The sequence below is a fragment of the Canis lupus genome, chromosome 16 (genome assembly GCF_003254725.2).
Source record: "Canis lupus dingo isolate Sandy chromosome 16, ASM325472v2, whole genome shotgun sequence".
NCBI classification, from domain to species: Eukaryota; Metazoa; Chordata; class Mammalia; order Carnivora; family Canidae; genus Canis; species Canis lupus.
In genome coordinates this window covers 9,602,904-9,623,819 of record NC_064258.1, presented here as the reverse complement: position 1 = coordinate 9,623,819, position 20,916 = coordinate 9,602,904, and the positions used below count along the sequence as shown (strand labels likewise).

The following is a 20,916-nucleotide window of genomic DNA, read 5'->3' as shown; positions in this document are numbered from 1 at the left end:
AGGGAGCCGGATATGGGACTCGATCTAGAGACTCCAGGATCACACCCTGAGCTGAAGGCAGACGCTCAACCGCTGAGCCACCCGGGCATCCTCAGAAGGAGCTTTTAAAAAGTAAATCATCTGGGGTGCCTAAGTGGCTCAGCCAGTTGAGTATCGGAGTTTCAGCTCAGGTTGCGATCTCAGGGTGGTAGGATTGGGCCCTATATAGGGCCCTGTGCTCAGCGAGAAGTCAGCTTGGGATTCTCTCTCCTTCTGCCCCTGCCTCCCCCTTCGCAGACAGACTCATGGTCTTTCTCGCTCTCTCAAATTAATAAATAAGTAACATCTTTAAAAAAAAAAGAATAAAATAGGGCAGCCCGGGTGGCTCAGCAGTTTAGCGCCACCTTTGGCCCAGGGCCTGATCCCGGAATCCTGGGATTGAGTCCCACGTCGGGCTCCCTGCATGGAGCCTGCTTCTCCCTCTGCCTGGGTCTCTGCCTCTCTCTCTCTGTGTCTCTCATGAATAAGTAAATAAAATCTTAAAAAAAATAGAATAAAATAAAAAGTAAATCATCTTACATGGCTATAGAAAATACAAAATGGCATAGCCACTTTGGAAAACAGTTGGGCAGTTTCTTATAAAGTCAAACATACATTACCTATGTGATCTAGCATTCCCATTCCTTTGTACCCACGTAAGAGAAATGAACACTTAAACCCACACAAAGACTTGCATTGAAATGTTCCTAGTAGCATTATTCTAATAGTCAGAAAGTGAAAACAATCAAAATACATCAACAGGTGAATGGATAAACAAACCATGGTATAGCCTTATAATGAAGTGTTACTCGGCATTGAAAAGGGAAGAATTACTGTATAAGCAACAACATAGGTGGGTCTAAAAAACATTCTGAGTGAAAGAAGTCAGCCACATGCAGAGTACATGCCACAAGATGCTATTTACATGATGTTCTAGAATAGATACAACTAATCTATGGTGACAGAGAGCAAATGGGGGTAGGAAGAGACCAGTTGCAAAGGGGCATGAGGAAACTTGGACTGATGGGAATGCTCTAGATCTTGATCAGGATAGCAGTCAGGGATCCCTGGGTGGCACAGCGGTTTGGCGCCTGCCTTTGGCCCAGGGCGCGATCCTGGAGACCCGGGATCGAATCCCACGTCGGGCTCCCGGTGCATGGAGCCTGCTTCTCCCTCTGCCTGTGTCTCTGCCTCTCTCTCTCTGTGACTATCATAAATAAATAAATAAAAAAAAAAAAAAAAAAGGATAGCAGTCACATGGACTTTGTCCACACTCATCCAACTGCACACTTAAAATGGAAGCATTTTATCGAAGCAATTGTGCTTCAGTAGAGTTGATGTAAAGTGAAACAAACATAAACAATAAAAAGATAAAATGAGATGGTGTGGAGCACCTGGGTGGCTCAGTCAATGAAGCATTTGACTCTTGATTTCGGCTCAGATCATGATCCCAGGGTCACAAGATCTAGCCCCAGTCCAGCTCCTCACTCAACAGAGTCTGTTTTACTCCCTCTCCCTCTGCCCTTCCCCCTGCTCATACACGTACATTCTCTCTCTCAAATAAATAAATAAATCTTTTTTAAAAAGATTTATATATTTATTTATGAGAGACACATAGAGAGAGAGGGAGGCAGAGACATAGGCAAAAGGAGAAGCAGGCTTCTTGCAAGGAGCCTGATGCGGGACTCTATCCCAGGTCCCCGGGATGACCTGAGCTGAAGGCAGATGCTCAACTGCTGAGCCACCCAGGTGTCCCAAAATAAATAAATCTTAAAAAAAGAATAAAGAGGAAGAGAAAGATGTTGCCACAATTCTGCTCCACACCTCTCAGCACTCCCATCTCTTACCAGCCTTCCCACTGTTCTATGAAACCAGCTTGTCTGCAGGTTTGGGGGGCCCTGCTTCCCATGTGCATGGGCTGCTCCCTTCCTTCCACAGTCTCTTCCTGGGATAAAACTAGATACTCTCGGGGATCCCTGGGTGGCTCAGCGGTTTAGTGCCTGCCTTCGGCCCAGGGCATGATCCTGGAGTCCTGCGATCAAGTCCCACATCAGGCTCCCTGCATGGAGCCTGCTCCTCCCTCTGTCTGTGTCTCTGCCTCTCTCTCTCTCTTATGAATAAATAAAATCTTAAAAACAAAACAAAACAAAACAAAACTAGATACTCTCCTAGATTCTCTGGCTTCTTCACCACACTGCTTCATTTTCCCCAGAGCTATTATCGCTTTCAGAAATTGCCTGCTGCCCGCATCTAGAACAGGGCAGAGCTGCGACTCCAATACTAGTTTAATGAATGTCAGAATATAAGAAATGGGGGGAAATTCACCCGGAATACCAAACTGCTCTGGACTAGTTTCTATGAACCAGGTGAACAAAATTGCCAGTCAAATTTCTTCAGATTTGGGGAACAAGGTACATTATTGGTTCTCCCCACTCCATCACCTTCTTTTTTTTAAAGATTTACTTATTTATTTATGATAGACATAGAGAGAGGCAGAGACACAGGAGGAGGGAGAAGCAGGCTCCACTCCGGGAGCCCGACGCGGGACTCGATCCCAGGACTCCAGGATCATGCCCTGGGCCGAAGGCAGGCGCCAAACCGCCGAGCCACCCAGGGATCCCCTCCATCACCTTTTTAAATTGCCAAAGCAATAGAATAATATCTAAAGAAAAAAAATTTATTTAAGCCATTCTTAATCTCACCATCCAACAGAAGATATTTCTTTTTTTTTTTTTAAAGATTTTATTTATTTATTCATGAGAGACCTAGAGAGAGAGGCAGAGACCCAGGCAGAGAGAGAAGCAGGCTCCATGCGGGGAGCCTGATGCAGAGTTCAATCCCAGGACCCCGGAGTCACATCCTGAGCCGAAGGCAAACGCCCAACTGCCGAACCACCCAGGCATCCCCAACAGAAGAGATTTCTGTTTCTTCCTACTCTCTTCTGCTCTTGGTCCACATGCATACATTGTTGCATTTACCATGCATATTACATTTATTTATTGATTTTTAAGATTTTATTTATTATTTATTTATTTATTTATTTAAGACACAGAGAGAGGCAGAGACACGGGCAGAGGGAGAAGCAGGCTTCCTGCAGGGAGCCTGATGTGGGACTTGATCCCGAATCCCGGGATCATGCCCTGAGCCGAAGGCAGATGCTCAACTGCTGAGCCCCAGGTGTCCCCATATTACATTAAAAAATATATATTTTATTTATTTATTCATGAGAGACACAGAGCGAGAGAGAGGCAGAGACACAAGCAGAGGGAGAAGCAGGCTCTATGCAGGGAGCCCGACATGGGACTCGATCCTGGGACTCCAGGATCACATCCTGGCCAAAGGCAGGCGCTAAACCGCTGAGCCACCCAGGCTGCCCCCCCCATATTACATTAAAAAACAAACAAAAAAACTTTCCATTTGAAAAAAAAGAAAACCTTTTCATTTGAATACAACATCTAAAAAGAAAGGCACAAAAACATACATTTGGAGGTTTGCCTTTTTCACTTAACAATATTAAATTTTGCTTTTACTGTGCAGGTTTCATAATCAAAAATTTTAACCAATACTCTACTAAAATTTAATACCTAATTGGTTTGGTCACTATGCTAGTACCCTAAAGGACATACCTCTACTGTAGTATGTCAAATAGGCTTTACTAAAAATCTTCATGCTCATCACTTTCCTTTTCCTTCTGGTGAATTCACCAGAATTCTAATTATTCCCTTAGAAAGATTCCTAAGAGAATGAAAAGCAAGCATAGTTTAGCATTTTTTAAGTAGGCTCCATGCCCAACATGGGGCTTGAACTCACAATCCTGAGATCAAGAGTCACATGCATTACTGACCAAGTCAGCCAGGTGCCCCAAAGCAAACATATTTTAATATCTCTTGATATGTAGCATCAGATTGCTTTCCAAAATACAGCAGCTGGTCTGATGTCCTTCAAAGCTATATTACTTAATACACAGTAATTGGCACAGGGCCCGAAGCAACCTGGAATGTCAAGGACCTGAGAAAATCTTCTTTACCTCTTTCAAAGCACCTGTAGGGATCCTGAAAGGGCAACTATCTGACCATATGCAATGAAGTGTGCCAGGGTGCAGCTGGTGAGACAGTATATTCGGAGGGAGGCCAGTTCCTGCTCTGATTTCTTACTAAACACAATAGATTGGTAGAAGCTAAGCTGACGGCCTTCCCATGGAGCTCAAATCAACATGGTGGAAGGGAAAGTCTTTAGAAAAGGTGATGGATAAAACCACTAATCTAGATGATGAAGCCCAAAATGAACAGCAAGGTTCTACAATTCTGAAGGCACCCATTGGACCAAGGTCTCTATTGGAGTCACCAGCCCCTGAACTTCTGCCTCAGCCTGGGATAGAGCCCATCCAGAATCAGAAACTTAGAATGGCCGAGCTAGAAGTACCCCTTAGAGACCACTTCATCCCCTGCCCTCATTTCATAGAGAGAGAATGGTGGCCTAGAGAGGCCAGGTGCTGTTCCCTGTGTTACATACTACTATGTGGTCAGAGCCAAGGCTCTCGAGCACAGGCCTCTGCTGACAGCCACTGGCTTCCACCCCATCATACTTCATACCTTACTAAAAAGAATCGTGATCCTGGGTACAGCATGCACCTCCACTCTGCTCCCACTCCCACCACATGCCAGATTCGAGTAATAGGCACCACTGCCAAATGCGAAGTCTCACCTATAAAACTCAGCTCGTAGTTCCGTGAACCCGCCTGAAATGGCACAATTCCCCTTGGATACAATAGAAAGAAGGACTCCAGGTAGGAAGAGTCGATGTTTGAAGCTTCCTGATTACCAGCCTAAAAAATAAATAAATAAATAAATAAATAAATAAATAAATAAATAAATAAAGTAAAGATACTTCAGGGTAGGCTTTTAAGAAATCTCTATCATATGTCTTATACAACTGTACTTCAGCCATGGGATTTGAACTGGAATGCATCTTGCCTCCCAAACCAGACTGTAAAGGCTGCCAGGTGGAGGCCATGTCACATCCTCTTGTAGTATCCCCATCATGGAGCTAGAAGACAACCGTCTACCTTGCAGAAATGGACTATACACTCAGGGGATGCCTGAAAAATGGAGCTCGTTGCAATATCCTTTTTATACCTTCTATAAAATATGACCTTAGCGTACAGAGCAACTGACACCCACGGTACAGAAATCATGTCTGCCCTTGCCATCTAACAGAATCCAACACTCTGGCATCGAGTAGAACATGGTAGCTATTTTTAGGATATCACATGTGAGAATGCAGTTTCCAGTGGGTGTACTGCTGTCCAAATGTAAATGACCTCCCTCTTCTCTGCCCTGAACCAGAGTAAGCAAATAAAATGGACCGATCCCCCAGTCAGTCAATAACACTGCAAAAGCATCTGGATTTTCCACTCACTGTGGCTATTAAGAAAGAGGCACGGAACACCACCCCACAAATGTAAGGATACAATCTCTGCTCTCAAGGTCTGTACAAAGGGTCTAAACATCAGGATGAGTGGGTAAAGGTAAGTGTTGATTCTAGCAGACACAAGCTAGGCCACCACTCCACGGTCCACACGGGAGTGGCAGACCAGGGCAGATCGGATGTAAGCCCTAATAGCACGGGTTCCCGATATTTCATGGCGAAGAGACACTCGTTGCTTATGATCTAGAATGGAGGAGCTAATGACAGCAAATTCGCAGCTGGTGGCAGGGAGAGGCTCCCTGTCCCTTTAATGAGACTGTGGGCTCTGCAGCTTTCAGCTACACCTCTGCCCCTTCCCCGGTGAACATGCCGGCTGGATGTAAGGGGAGGAGGCCGCAATGAAAGCCTCCGAAGGAAATGTCCTGGATGGAGAAAGGCCTGAACTAGGTCTCTTCAGCCTGGAGAGGAATATGGTGAGGGCAGATGTCTGCACAGTGTAAAGTGGGAATAAACGAGAAAGGGGTTCAAAAGGTAGAAATGGGACAAACAGGTGGAAGTGACAAGAAAGCTACCTTTAGTAGAACTTTCTAAGCTATAGATCCTAAGTCACACCATGAAGAGGTTTGCTGCAACAGCTGCTGGGACATTATCCACCAGGATAATTGTAAACGAGATTGGCATCCTCAGGGGGCAGGAGGAAATGAGGTGGCTGTGATTAGATGATGTGTGGGTGAGCCACGTGCCTTCCTAGGACCCCAAAGAGCAGATGATGTGGGCAAATGCCTACAAACACAGGGGGCAGTGAGTCACCTCTGGGGACTCTGGGCTGCCATCTCAAATCACTGTCCTGATTTCCCTTTTTTTGTTGTTTTGAAAGGTTTTATTTATTTATTCACGAGAGACACACAGAGAGGCAAAGACATAGGTAGAGGAAGATGTAGGCTCCCCCAGGACCCTGAGATCATGACCTGAGCCAAAGGCAGATGCTCAACCACTGTGAGCCACCGAGGTGTCCCCTAGCTTCCCATTCTGACAGCTGACGTTATGGGACATCCGAAGGCCAGCTCAGCAGAGCCAGTTCCAGGCTGGAAGGATAATCTACAAACTCTAGGCCAGGCCTTTCAAACTCTAATTTGTGTGTGAATCACCTGGGAATCCAGTTAAAAAGCAGATCACAGAATACAAATTCAGGGAAAGGGTATTTAATTCTCCCAAAGGGCTCCCAGGGTGCCCACGTTGCTAGCCTGAGGGCCTGACTTTGCTGGCAAGGCTTTTGGGTCTAGATCAGGGTTGTCCCCTGGAATTTTCTGGAACATTTCACTGGACACATCCTCTATGTTTTCCTATATGAAAGCCACTAGCTCCATGTAGCTGTAGAGCACTTAAATGTGACAAGTGTGACCATGGAACTGAAGTATTCATTTTATTCAAATTTAATTAACTGAAGTTTAAAATGAAATATCCGGGCAGCCCGGGTGGCTCAGCGGTTTAGCTCTGCCTTCAGCCCGGGGCCTGATCCTGGAGACCTGGGATGGAGTCCCACGTCGGGCTCCCTGCGTGGAGCCTGTTTCTCCCTCTGCCTGTGTCTCTGCCTCTCTCTCTTTCTCTCTGTGTCTCTCATGAATAAATAAATAAAATCTTTAAAAAATAAATAAAAAGTTTAAAAAAATAAAATAAAATAAAATAAAATATCCAAGGGATCCCTGGGTGGCTCAGCGGTTTGGCTCCGGCTTTGGCCCAGGGCTCGATCCTGGAGTCCTGGGATCAAGTCCCACCTGGGGCTCCCTGCATGGAGCCTGCTTTTCCCTCTGCCTGTTTCTCTGCCTCTCTCTCTCTGTGTCTCTCATGAATAAATAAATAAAATCTTTAAAAAATAAAAAATGAAAATAAAAAAAATAAAATGAAATAGCCACCACAAGTGGTTGGTGGTTGTCATACTGGACAGGACTAGGCAATTCCAGTGTCTGAGCATGTGGACAGCCTAGCGTGCTTCGGGCCCTTCCTTCACACTGTACTCCAGTTCTGAATAAGTGAAGGAGTGATGATGAGTGGTAGAGACCTCAATTATTTATTCTCCCTAAAGACATGAATGTGTGTCTCCACTGCAGTAACCAAGTCTTGGCTTTTGTCCTGTTCCCGCATGACTGCCTTGATCTTGGTTTCTAGAGCTCTCATCCATGGACTCCTGCCCCTCAACACCAGCTATCAGAGCTACTAAGCTCAGCTCCCAGCTAGTAAACATCTCTGGCAGGCTGGATCTGCAGGCACTGCCTGATGCAAACCCCAGGAAGACCTGCCCTGCCGTCACTCCTGCTGTCACTCTGTCCTGCACCACTGCTGCCCACCTGCCCAACTACTCAACCATCACTCTTCCAATGCCACATCCTCTCCCTGCCTACCATCTATGTAGGGACAAGTCCTGGCTAAGTGCCTTAATTTCCATAAAATGATATCAAGTCTACATTCCAGAGAGTTCACAGTCAAAGCATATGTACTTACCCTTGGCTGGCAAAAGCTGTTCTCCCAGTTTCTACTAGGGAGGTTCCTGACCCAGAAATCTTAGCTGCCCCAACTCTTACTAAAAATTCAATTACAAGAAATAAAACCTGCAGGACTCTCCCTGTCTGAAGGCTATGCAGTCCACTCTTCTCTTCAAATATTCTAACCTCTACACTGGATCAAACCACACTATCAAAGAGCTGCAGACTTGACCCATCCATACACACTGAACTCTGAAAGAAACCAGGCTGCTCCTTCTCTTGTGGTTCAAATCTCCTAGAACGATCAATTTTTATGTCATTGGGACAGACAGCAAGGAAAACACTAAACCTACGGCCTATTTTCCTTCTTCTTTTTTTTAAATAGCAGAAGAGCCAACTCAAATTTATGTAATAATGGGTCTAATTAATATGAGACTATAATAATTTATTCAAATCACCCAGAACATGTGCCACAGATTAAATGAATCCAACAACATTTTACGTGTTTGCATCAAGTTCCAAGTTATGTTCTAGGACTTTGCATTTAACACAGATTGAATGTCCCATGGAGAACTTTGTGTCAAGTAGTTTGTTGCGGGGGATCCCTGGGTGGCGCAGCGGTTTAGCGCCTGCCTTTGTTTGGCCCAGGGCGCGATCCTGCAGACCCGGGATCGAATCCCACATCGGGCTCCCGGTGCATGGGGCCTGCTTCTCTCTCTGCCTATGTCTCTGCCTCTCTCTCTCTCTCTCTCATCATAAAAAAAAAAAAGAGTAGTTTGTTGCGTTCTAAAAAAGATTTTATTTATTTATTTGAGAGAGATAGCGTGAGAGAGAGCACGAGCAAGGGGGAGGGGCAGAGAGGAAAGCAGGCTCCCCTCTGAGCAGGGAGCTCAATCCAGGGCTACGTCCCAGGACCCCAGGATCACGACCTGAGCCAAAGGCAGATGCTTAACTGACCTACGTGCCCTGTATCAAGCAGCTTTATCGGAAGTTGCTTGATATTTTACTAGGGAACACGAGCAATGGAATTTGTGTACGTTTAAATATCATCTATTCCCCACCGGCATTCTTCCTTGGTCTCCAGGACCCCTGAGGTCACACAAATGTAAATCTTTTCCAACCTTCTTCCCATCTTACTGAAAAGTATTTGCCAGTATTTGACACATGAACCACCGAAGCATATAGTTTATTTTTATTTTAACCAAGACTAATTGAGTTTATAATATCTATTTCCACAGTCAACTCACAGGATCACATTTACAGAACTGCCCTCTGACATCATCCTTGGCTTGACCATGGAAACAACCTGTACGATGCTCAACGTCAGGGGGGTTGTCACACCATATTGCTCCACAAGCCACCACAAGAGAGAGAAGAGCAAAGGGGACAGACACCAAGAGACCAGGCTCTGAGCCCCTCTCCCCCGTGCCACAGGCAGCTCTGCTCTACTCCCGTCTGTCTATCCGGGTTCTGTGAATGGTTGTTTGATGGCATAGATGTGCTGCTAGGACAGTGGGGAAACCACTGCACTACGTGGAGTCAGTAGGGCTCATGGGGAGGACCTCACTGGCTGCAGCATATGTGCTCTCCTCTCTGTAGCCCCAAAGGAGAGGTCTTCCTCAGGCTCCACCAACAGAAAAAAAGCAATGCTTCTCCTGAGGAATTGGTGTGTTCTTCCCATAGAGGCACAGGTGAGCCTTGACAGATGGCGTTTCTCTGTGTGCTTTGGAAGCAAGGCGGCTCACAGCCAAACTCAGGGCCCATCAGCTTCTTTTGCTGGCATTTCATTGTTCTGCTTCAGCTTTGGTTGCATTTTTTTTTCTCTTCAATTTTTGTTTATTTACTTATTTTTAAGTAGAACCATACCCAGCGAGCCTGACACGGAGCTTGAACTCATGAACAAGACCTGAGCTGAGATCAAGAGCTGGGTGGACGCTTGACCAACTGAGCCACCCAGGCACCCTGGCTTTGGCTTCATTTTAATCTCTCGCTTTCCTTTTTTCTTTCTTATCGCTCTCATCTCATTGCCTTCTCTCTCTCTCTCTCTCTCTCAATTTAATCCTGTGAATCAAAGAGAGGAAGAAACACTAGATAGAAGCCGTGCTTATCTGAACTTCTATGGTCTGTTACTGTGTCCTTCTGTGGATAAGCCAGTTCCAGCCTTCAAATCCATCTGAATCCAGAATCCTAATGACCATCTACCAGTCTTCTGATTTCTCACCCTGCCTGCTGTACTCCACCGGCTGGAAGCAGTAGTCTCTGTACATTTACGAACTAACACAGAGGAAGCTAGCTCAAGGTTCCACCTCAGTCCCTGATCATGAAGAAAGAAGGGTACTGAAAATAATTCACAGATGCTGTCACTTATGACAGCAATCAGAGTAGACACTTGCTGGGGCCCCTGGGTGGCTCAGTGGTTGACCATCTGTCTTCAGCTCAGGTCGTGATCCAGGTCTGGGAATTGAGTCCCACATCGGGCTCCCTGCAGGGAGCCTGCTTCTCCCTCTGCCTGTGTCTCTGCCTCTCTCTGTGTGTCCCATGAATAAATAAATAAAATCCTTAAAAAAAAAAAAAAAAAAAGAGTAGATGCTTACTAAGCAAAATGCAAATAAAGCTGTGTATAACGTGAAAAAGTATGACTTCCTCTACTATATCGGTGCTCCATGGGTAACCAATTAGGCATCAAGCATTTTATCATTAGTTTTTGGGGTTTTTTTGGATTTTATCATTAGTTTTATCTGGAAGTATCAAGTCTAAACTAGAGCCTCCACAAAGAGGAATGGTACTCACCTCCTCCCCATATTGAACCCATATGTCTGATTCTTTCTTCCAGTACCAAATCCATTTTGTGGCAAAGACAAAATTGGTCAGCGTCGTGACAGATGAAGGCGTGGAGATGCGTCGGATAGGAATAGAATTACAAGTCATTTTCTGGAAATCGATGCTTTTATTTCCAATAGAAAAGCTGAGAGGGAAAAGTTGAAAGTTAACAGCATACTTTACTGAACTTGATCTTCTACAATCTGGTCTTCCCTAACAAAAGCACAGAATTAAGATCTTAGAGATGACAGGGAACTTCAAATTTTCTTTATACAACTCCAGGTCTTATACACCAAAGAAGAAAAAAACTGAAATGCAGAGAGGATGGGTAAGTTACTTGTCCCATAGAGTTAATCATGTCACAAAATATAATCCATCCTCAACAAATATGTCAGGATAAAATGTGCCCACAAAGCAAAGGATTGGCTCAATGTTAGAAACTCATGTAGGTAAGTTTTCTCAAATATTATCACTTAATTAGTTACACTATGTGGTCTGAGACCTTTGCAGGAAGTTATTTTCATAATAACACTAAGACATGGGGATCCCTGGGTGGCGCAGCGGTTTGGCGCCTGCCTTTGGCCCAGGGCATGATCCTGGAGACCCGGAATCGAATCCCACGTCGGGCTCCCGGTGCATGGAGCCTGCTTCTCCCTCTGCCTGTGTCTCTGCCTCTCTCTCTCTCTCTCTCTGTGACTATCATAAATAAATAAAAATTTAAAAAAAATAGTGAAAAGTTGAGGAAGCCAGCTTCAGATTTACCTGGGGGGTGCGGGGGAAACACACCTCCAAACAAGAAAGTGGCTGATGCTACCCTCTAGTGGCAAAATGCAGTAACACAGAATCTCCACCAAAAATTCACTCTAAGACGATGGAATGTACGCAATCCTTCCCTCCAATATATACACAAAATTTCCTTATTAGAGAAAGGAAAAAAGAAGAAAAGAGGAAGAGAAGGAAGAAGAGATGGAGGAAACAGAATTATAAATATAGAAAACAAAATTAATGTTGCCAGAAGGGAGAGGGTTGGACGATGGGCAAAACAGGTGAGGGGTAGTAAGAGGTACAAACTTCAGTTATAAAATAAGTAAGTCACGAGGATGAAAAGTACAGCATAGGGAATAAGGGAAAAAAAAGAACTTACTTTATAAAACTAGGATGCACCTTATAAATATAATCATATGTGGTATCACCCAGTTCATCACTGGCAGAAACAGAAATATAAGGTATCCCCTTAGATACCTCCAAGATAGAGAAAATAGCAAACATAAAGAAAGACATAAAATGCTCAAGTAGACAACATTCTGCACGACAACTATATGAAATTACTCAACTCGTGTTCTATAGCTATCAAACTAAGCCAGAGGCTCTTTTGACCTATAATCACCATACTTATAATAGTCCTGTTGTGAGTTTACAGTATTACAAACTGACCTCTGCAATGTGTTTTTCTGCAGGACACACTCGTGTTCATATCACACGAGTCAGCAAAGAGTCTCAGAACCCCTAGTATATCGGCCAGGTTCTTTGTGACTTCAAATCTGGCGTGTTTTGTTTGTTTGTTTGTTTTTCCTTCCTGAATTTAGGAGGCATCTGCCATTTTTTATCTCAAGAGTTACCTGAAACTTGAATGGGATTCTGAAGGAAATTTTTTTTTCCTCTTGCCATATGCCCAGCACTATGCTTTCTTTTGATGATGTTGTGGATCTCAAAAGCCAGTCTGGCCCCCAACTTACATGCGGATTTGGGGGTCACAATAGGCCTTCTCAATATTTTCCATGGGCTGGAGGTCCATCCAGGTGTTTGCAAAGAACATCTGCCAGCGGTAGGGCAGGTGGAAATGAACTTTGTTGCAGTTCTCTACAAAGACAGAGAGGAAGTCTGAGGGTCTGTTGAGTGGCGGTTCTTTTTTTTTTTTTTTTTTTTTTTTTTTTTTTATTTTTTTTTTTTTTTATTTTTTTATTTTTTTTATTGGTGTTCAATTTACTAACATACAGAATAACACCCAGTGCCCGTCACCCATTCACTCCCACCCCCCGCCCTCCTCCCCTTCTACCACCCCTAGTTCGTTTCCCAGAGTTAGCAGTCTTTACGTTCTGTCTCCCTTTCTGATATTTCCCACACATTTCTTCTCCCTTCCCTTGTTTTCCCTTTCACTATTATTTATATTCCCCAAATGAATGAGAACATATAATGTTTGTCCTTCTCCGACTGACTTACTTCACTCAGCATAATACCCTCCAGTTCCATCCATGTTGAAGCAAATGGTGGGTATTTGTCATTTCTAATAGCTGAGTAATATTCCATTGTATACATAAATGAGTGGCGGTTCTAACCAATTCAACCAAGTTCACTGCTGCCTTTCCCCCATTTAGGGCTGCCTTTCCCGCCATGCTGCACCTGCATGCGAGCACACTTCCTTCCAGTCTATGCCTTTGCCCATGCTGATTCCTGCCTACACCGCCCCATAGCTCCAGCTTCCCTTGTCACCAATAGAGACTCACCAGAAAACAAAGCTCCCCACTCCCCAGAGTCACTCTATCCACATGGAAATCTGACGTCATTACAAATGTATGGTTACCCCTCCTGCACCCCCAAGGGGTACATGGAGACAAATTACTCTCTAGTGTCCACAGCTGTATGCATTTTCTTGAAGCCCTGGCTTAAGATTTGGTTCTTCCAGAAAGATTCCCTCACTCATCTCACTCTGTCCTGATCTGACTTATAATTTGTATTCCCTTAGCCAGTACTCAGGACCCAGTTGGTACTTAGGTTAATTTATGTATCTACTTATCTTATACAGTTTTCTCATTAGTGGGTGCTTTGATGCCACCTCGACCACAAACCCACTGAAAAAAAGTTGGCATCATTGTGCGACAGGACATGAACTGTGAAAGCATGTTGGCTGGATACTTTTTTTTTTTTTTTTTTTGTCTTTCATTTGTTTGCTTTTAGTATATGAAAAGATAGGTCCTTGACTAAGTACAATAATATTGCACCTGAAACTGAACTGCAAAAGGAGAAAGTATAATACTATACCGGGGCAAAGAACACAGGCTGGGTGGGCAATTGAGAGTCAAAAGTCAACTTGGCCACTTGTGTATGTGAGGTCTTAAGCTCTCTGTGCCTCTAGTTTCCACATCTTAAAATGGGTTAACCATAGAACTTACTTCCAGGCTTGATAGGACATTTAAGGGCAATACACCTAGGGTTCTTGGCAACGTACCAAACATACAGTAAATGCTCAGGAAATGTTGGCTTCTAGAAAGCGCTTAAGTTACTCACCAGTTTGACAACCCTTACACAGGTGGTCAAGACAAATTTCCTGTGGGTCACAGTCATCCATCCTGGAAGAGCTGGTACTACCAACGTCAAATGCAGAATCTATAAAACAAAAGGTGTGTGTATGCTGATCTTAGTGTTTAGACCAAAAATCAAGAGAACCTTATCTCATAATGGGAAAGAGTATCTGTAACTGGCCCCATGTTTAAGAAAATTGCAAATTCACGTGTTGCTCATGAGAGCCTAGACAGCCCCTCCATAAAAGCACACATGGACCATCAGAAAGGATGAAATACCTGCTACTTGCTTCAACGTGGATGGAACTGGAGGGTATTATGCTGAGTAAAGTAAGTCAATCGGAAAAAGACAATTATCATATGGTTTCACTCATATGGGGAATTGAAGAACTAGTGAAAGGGACCGTAAGGGAAGGGGGAGAAACTGAGTGGGAAAAAATTAGAGAGGAAGACAAACCATGAGAGACTCCTAACTCTGGGAAACAAACGAAGGGTTGCAGAAGGGGAGGTGCATGGGGGATGGGTACTAAGGACGGCACTTGATGGGATGAGCACTGGGTGTTAATACTATATGTTGGCAAATTGAATTTAAATTAAAAAAAAAGCAAACGTGGATCTTAGGGTCATGTGAGAGTTATGTTTATTTTTTAAACCATGACTAAACTACTCCTGTGCTCAGGAAATGTGGCAGCTAACTCCCCATGATTCAACTGTTGACACTTTGGTCTTCAGGTCAGTCTCCTCACCAGTATCACCCCTCAACCAAACCCTCCAACTCTCTGCCCTTTAGTGACTACTGGGGAACGTCCAGAGAGAGGCCACCAGCCGTAACTGTTCTGCAGCAGACACAAGACCTGGCCCCCCGCTTCGTCCCTCAGTGACTTACATGGAGCACATCTTGGGGTCCTTGCAAACTCACTGGCAGGGCTAACTGGGGTCTGGGCAGAGTTCTGACCATGGCTTGCATAGGCTGCAGCTCTGGTGCCTGAGGAGGACATGGAAAGTGGCATCTCAAAACGAGTGCGCACTTGTACTGTGGGGACAGTGGTCTCCTGAGGTGTCGGCAGGACAAGGGTGTACAGGTTCTGACTCCCAAAGCAGAATGCATTTTTATCTCCTCTGAAGGTCAGTGTTATGTAAAAACCAGGGGATCCCTCGGTGGCTCAGCAGTTGAGCACCTGCCTGCCTTCAACCCAGCGCGTGATCCTGGGGTCCCGGGATCGAGTCCCACATCAGGCTCCCTGCATGGAGCCTGCTTCTCCCTCTGCCTGTGTCTCTGCCTCTCTCTCTCTCTCTGTGTTTCTCATGAATAAATAAATAAAATCTTTAAAAAAAAAAAGTCAAAACCAGAGGCACCAGTATTGACACTGGGGGGCTTCCCCCCACAACTTGACTAGAGCCGTCTGGTATGCCGTGGACAGATTTACTGGCCCAAGGTGGCTTCACCTTACCGTTAGCAGGTGCCGCTGCTGGATCATCACCACCCATAATTGTGCCAGTGGTCTGGACATTACCGGGAGGAGTTCCCGCGTCCTGATTCCGAGGTAACGATTTTTCTCTCTGTCCTCTGGTTGTGGTTTTGTAATTTAAAGATCTTGCGGAAGTTCCATCCGTGGCCATTCCATCAACGTTATTATTAAAAAGCGGGAAATACTGGGCATTTTGATTGCTACCTCTGGCCTCGGCGCTCATGCCGTCTGGGGAAAGCAGGCCTGTGCTCTTTCTGGTGGTTATGGTTTCAGGTGTTTGCAGAGAACCTACAGAGCCAGAAGTGGCCTTACTCCAGGAAAACACAGACTCTCTACTGGTGCCTTTGTCATTCAGCCCGGAGTCAGGGCCCTTCCGGTTGGAGGCAGGCGTCGAATCAGAAGGAAAGAAAATGCTATCTTGATGCCCATAAAAGAGATCCTCTGGACTGCCGTTCTCTGAAAACCGCCGGCTTCCTCCCACTTGACCTGCTCCTCTGAGACTATTGGCCTTAGGTGAGACCGGGGAAGGCTGAGGGCAATCCTGACTTCCCAGACGCCCAAACTTGTGGGCCAGATCCTCGACGGGCACATTATCCAGGGGAGGCCTGTGGCCCACTGGATCTGGACTGGACGAGCAGGACTTCTGAGCAGGAGCTGGAGCAGATGGAAGAAATTCTGTACTACCCTGAAATGATCGGTCTCTGCTCTTGCTTCTACCTCTGTATGCCTTGTCTCTACGATAGGAGGGAGGAGCTAGGAAAAGAAAAACCAAACAAGGAGAATGAGCATTAGCACGTTTGGGTTCTCGCCACTGTTCCTCCTCAGCTTTTCCAAGTTTGTGATCTACATTCCATCAAAATCACGTGTCCCAATCTGGTGTGTAAAAGTCTTGGGAAGGATGTTAAAGATGAAGGAGGAATCTGCTATTCTGCTAGCAGAGCAGGAAACACCCCCCGCCCCATGGCCCAGGATGAGAGTCAGAGTGACCCTGGCTGGTCTCAACTTCTCTCCTGGGCCTCAGATGTAACCCCAAGCCCCCAAGCTCTTAGCTGGGGGTGTCCACTATGCTCTGGTTCCCGTCAACATTCACCACTCTGAGGAATGGAGATGCAGACTAGTGCAGGTCAGGGAGTATTTTCCAAGTCATTTAGGTTTTGCCCATGTTGTCGAAGGTCCCCCAACAAACTAAGGATTCACACACACACAAGAAATAAATTAATAAAAATGAAACCACAGTAAAAAGGTCTGATTTCATTTAAACTAGAAATCTTTCCAGAGTTCTTCATCTAGTCCCCAAATATCCAAGCTTAGGTGAGAGATATCAAGAAGAATTAGCCTCTCTCAAGAAACTTGATGAGTCCCTGGGGAAGAGGAGGGAAGGAGTGGGCACGGGTGCTTGCAAGTGCGTGTGAAGTGTGTATGTGTGGTAGGCACGTCTGTCACATTTATGTGTGGTGTGTATTGTTCTGGGTGTGCATGCACACATGAGGTGTATATGTGTATAAGATGTACATATGCAGTGTACGTGTGTGAGACATTGTCAGTAAGATGTGCATGTAGTGTGAAGTATGTATGCATGTATGGTGGGAATGCATGTGTGTTTGTGTGTGGTGTGTACAAGTGTGTGGTATGTATGCCTGTATGTGGTGTATGTGTGTTGTGTGTGCATGTGTGGTATATAAGCTGGCTATTATATGTGTGGGGAAGGGCAGGAAGAGGGCCCTTCTCTTCCAAACTCAAAGGGCAGGGGTAATAGAGTAAAAGCAAACATACTTCTCCTGCCAACAAAATAGTTAATCAAGTAAATTAACCAGAAGGGATAATACATAAGATCTCTCTCACATACCATGAATTTATATTGGGAAACTACACCAGAACACATCCCTCCAGGTGTTCCCCTGTTCAGAGAGCATTACAATGTGGGAGAAAATACACCAGATGAGGGAGCAGAACACGTAAGCTCTGCCACTATCTAGTGGTGTGAGGCCTTGAAAACATCTCTTCTATTTATTCATAGTAAAAATGATTTAAGACTGCTTACAATAAAAGTCATTTAAGAGACACCTGGGTGGCTCAGCGGTTGAGCTCTGCCTTTGGCTCAGGATGTGATCCCAGGATCCCGGGATCGAGTCCCGCATTGGGCTCCCTGCGTGGAGCCTGCTTCTCCCTCTGCCTGTGTCTCTGCCTCTCTCTGTGTCTCTCATGAATAAATAAGTAAAATCTTTTTAAAGAATAAATTAAAATAAAAGTCATTTAATATTTCTGACCCTCAGTCTCCTTAATCAATTGAGGCTAATAATACGCCTGTCTTCATGGCTTTGCCATCAGGAAGAACGATGAGATATTTTGGGTGAAAAATTCCTGGTTAATTATAAAGAATTTCTCAAATATAAAGAGGTGTAATTGTTTATTACGTATTATAGAATCTTAAAATTATGTATTCTATCCGCTTTATAAAATTCACCTCCTCTCTCCCTGCTCTCTCTCTCTCAAATAAATAAAATCTTTTAAAAATTTTTAAAAAATTAAAAAAGGGGTGCCTGAGTGGCTCAGTCAGTTAAGTATCTGCCTTTGGCTCAGGTCATGATGCCAGGGTCCTGGGATCCAGCCCTGCACTGGGCTCCCTGCTCAGCGGGGAGTCTGCTTCTCCTTCTCCTGCTTCCTCTGTGCTCTCTCTCTCAAATAAATAAATAAAATCTTGACAAATAAATAAATAATAAAATCCACCTCTTTAACATCCATTTCAGAAAGGCATAAAAAATTGCAAGTGTTGATATTATTAAACAATGTGAAAATGATTAAGGAATAGAACTGACCATTTCATACCCATTAGGATGGCTGTTAACCTGAAAATCGAAAATAACACGTATTGGTGAGGAAATGGAGAAACTGGAACCCTGGAGCACTGATGGCGGGAATACAAAATAGCGGAGCTGCTATGAAAATGGGATGACAGTTCCTCAAAAATTGAACATAGAATGACTACATGATTTAGCAACTCCACTTCCAGGTGCATACTCAAAAGAATCGAAGGCAAGGCCTCAAGCAGATATTTGTACAACCATGTTCACAGCAGTATTATTCATAGTAGCTGAAGGTAGAAGCCACTCAAGTATCCAACCACAGATGAATGGATAAACAAAACATGGCATATACACACAGTGGAATGTTATGCAAAGTGAAATAAGCCAGTGTCATAAAAAGACAAATCTCATACGATTCTATTTGTATTTGGTATCTAGAGTATTCATCTTCATGAAAACAGAAAGTAGAACGGTGGTTGTCAGGGCTGAGGGGGAGGAGGAAATGAGGTATTGTTTCATATGTATAGAGTTTCAGTTCTGCAAGATAAAGTGAGTTTTAGAGATGGGCCTCAAAACAAAACAACATAAGTGTACTTAACACCACTGAACACTTAGAAATGGTTCAGATGGTAAATTTTGTTATGTGGGATCCCTGGGTGGCGCAGCGGTTTGGCGCCTGCCTTTGGCCCAGGGCGCGATCCTGGAGACCCGGGATCGAATCCCACGTCGGGCTCCCCGTGCATGGAGCCTGCTTCTCCCTCTGCCTGTGTCTCTGCCTCTCTCTCTCTCTCTCTCTGTGTGACGATCATAAATTAAAAAAAAAAAAATTTGTTATGTATATTTTTACCACAATGTTTAAAATTGTATGTATAATTTTGTATATATTCCTTTTTTTAAAAAAGGAAGGATATGCTATCACATGGGTGGGTTGAACCTTGAAGACATTACATGGAAATGAAATTAGCTCATCACAAAAAGTATAAATCCTGTATCACTCCACCTCTATGAGGATGTTGGAGAAGTCAAATTCATAGAGACAAGAAAATACAACGCAGTTGCCAGGTGCAGGACAAAGAAGGGGGGTCATTGTACTGGGGTACATAGTATGCATTTGGGAAGATGGAAAAGTTCTGGGGATGGATGGTGGTCGTGGCTGGCAACATTGTGAACGTAATACCACTGAAGTACCACTGAACTGTACACTGAAAAATGGTTAAAAGGGTCAATTTTATGTTATATCATAGACAATTTAAAAGGTAAAAATAAATACATTTTTCAAGAAATAGTACTGAGGGGCAGCCCCGGTGGCGCAGCGGTTTGGCAGCTGCCTGCAGCCTGGGGCGTGATCATGGAGACCCGGGATCGAGTCCCACGTTGGGCTCCCTGCACGGAGCCTGCTTCTCCCTCTGCCTCTCTCCCTGTCTCTCTCTCTGTGTTGCTCATGAATAAATAAATAAAATCTTAAAAAAAAAAAAAAAGGAATAGTACTGAGGACTACGAATTAAATTGTGTATAGTTTTGCATTAATGCTAGATTTCCTGTATTAATTGTATTGTCGTTATGGAAGAGGGTGGCCTTGTTTTATTAAGGAAGTGCATGTTTATATATAGAGATGTGGAGGTATGACTGCATACCTCAAATGCTCTAACCACAAAAATGTTATGTGTGTGTGTGTATCAGTGTGGATATGTGTACAGATACTGAGAGAAAGTGACAAAACAATCGCAACAAAATGTTATTGGGACAAAATGCTAACAGTTGGTGGGGGGGGGAAAGCTTTATGATTAGCTTTTAGAAAAATTATAAACATTTTAACAAAGTGGGGTAAGTGGATAGTGCTTAGCATGAAAATCAAATTGCAAAATTGCATACATACTGTGATTATAATCAAGTAAAAATTATGTATCCATAGAGACAAGGTCTGCAAGCAAAAATAGCTTGACATGGGGAGGTAGAAGGATTATAGGTAAAGATACACTTCCCTTGTGATTTCTGTTTATTTCTGTTTCTTCTGTTAATGAAAAAGGAGAAAGCATGTACCTCTGTACCCGGAGTGTTTCTTTCGGCTGTGCTTGTTGTTGAAGATGTCCTGGATGTTCTGAACCACGCTGGGGCTCAGGCCGTGCTCCCTCATGATCGCCAGCACCCTTCTATCCATCAGGTTATGGGACCTGAGGCAGTTGGCATACCCACAATTCCCTCGGGTAAAGTGCTCACAGATGTGGAGCCTTTCACACTGTGGATACTTGTCACAAATAACTCTTCGACCCTCTCCCTTATAATTTTTGCATATCTGCAGAAGAGAGAAACAGAGACAACTATGTTGCCAGAGACAATACACCTTCCCGCACCTGCCACATATTCACTAGGGAAAGCCTAAGTATACAAAAAAGTTAGCTGTAAGCAGAGATCTACTGAAGGAAAAAAATATATGTGTCTTCCACAACCTGTGATGAGTTGTATTCAACTGATTTTTTTTTAAGATTTTATTTATTTATTCATGAGAGACAGAGACATAGGCAGAGGGAGAAGCAGGCTCCATGCAGGGTGCCTGATGCGGGACTTGATCCCAGGATTCCAGGATCACGCCCTGGGCCAA

At 44.3% G+C, this 20,916-nt stretch overlaps 1 protein-coding gene across 2 annotated transcripts in view; it reads right to left on the bottom strand.

Annotated features, from left to right (window-relative positions):
- ZC3HAV1 (zinc finger CCCH-type containing, antiviral 1) overlaps nt 1-20,916 on the bottom strand; it is a 63,400-nt gene that overhangs the window by 19,798 nt on the left and 22,686 nt on the right. The window contains exons 3-9 of one of the 2 annotated variants that reach the window (XM_035699953.2): nt 20,358-20,610; nt 15,496-16,266; nt 14,931-15,029; nt 14,031-14,129; nt 12,482-12,605; nt 10,716-10,890; nt 4,723-4,843 (exon numbers count right to left, since the gene is read on the bottom strand). In XM_035699953.2, coding sequence (XP_035555846.1) covers nt 4,723-4,843; nt 10,716-10,890; nt 12,482-12,605; nt 14,031-14,129; nt 14,931-15,029; nt 15,496-16,266; nt 20,358-20,610 — 1,642 coding nt within the window. The remainder of the gene's footprint in view (nt 1-4,722; nt 4,844-10,715; nt 10,891-12,481; nt 12,606-14,030; nt 14,130-14,930; nt 15,030-15,495; nt 16,267-20,357; nt 20,611-20,916) is intronic. The other variant, XM_049095238.1, reaches the window with a different exon arrangement.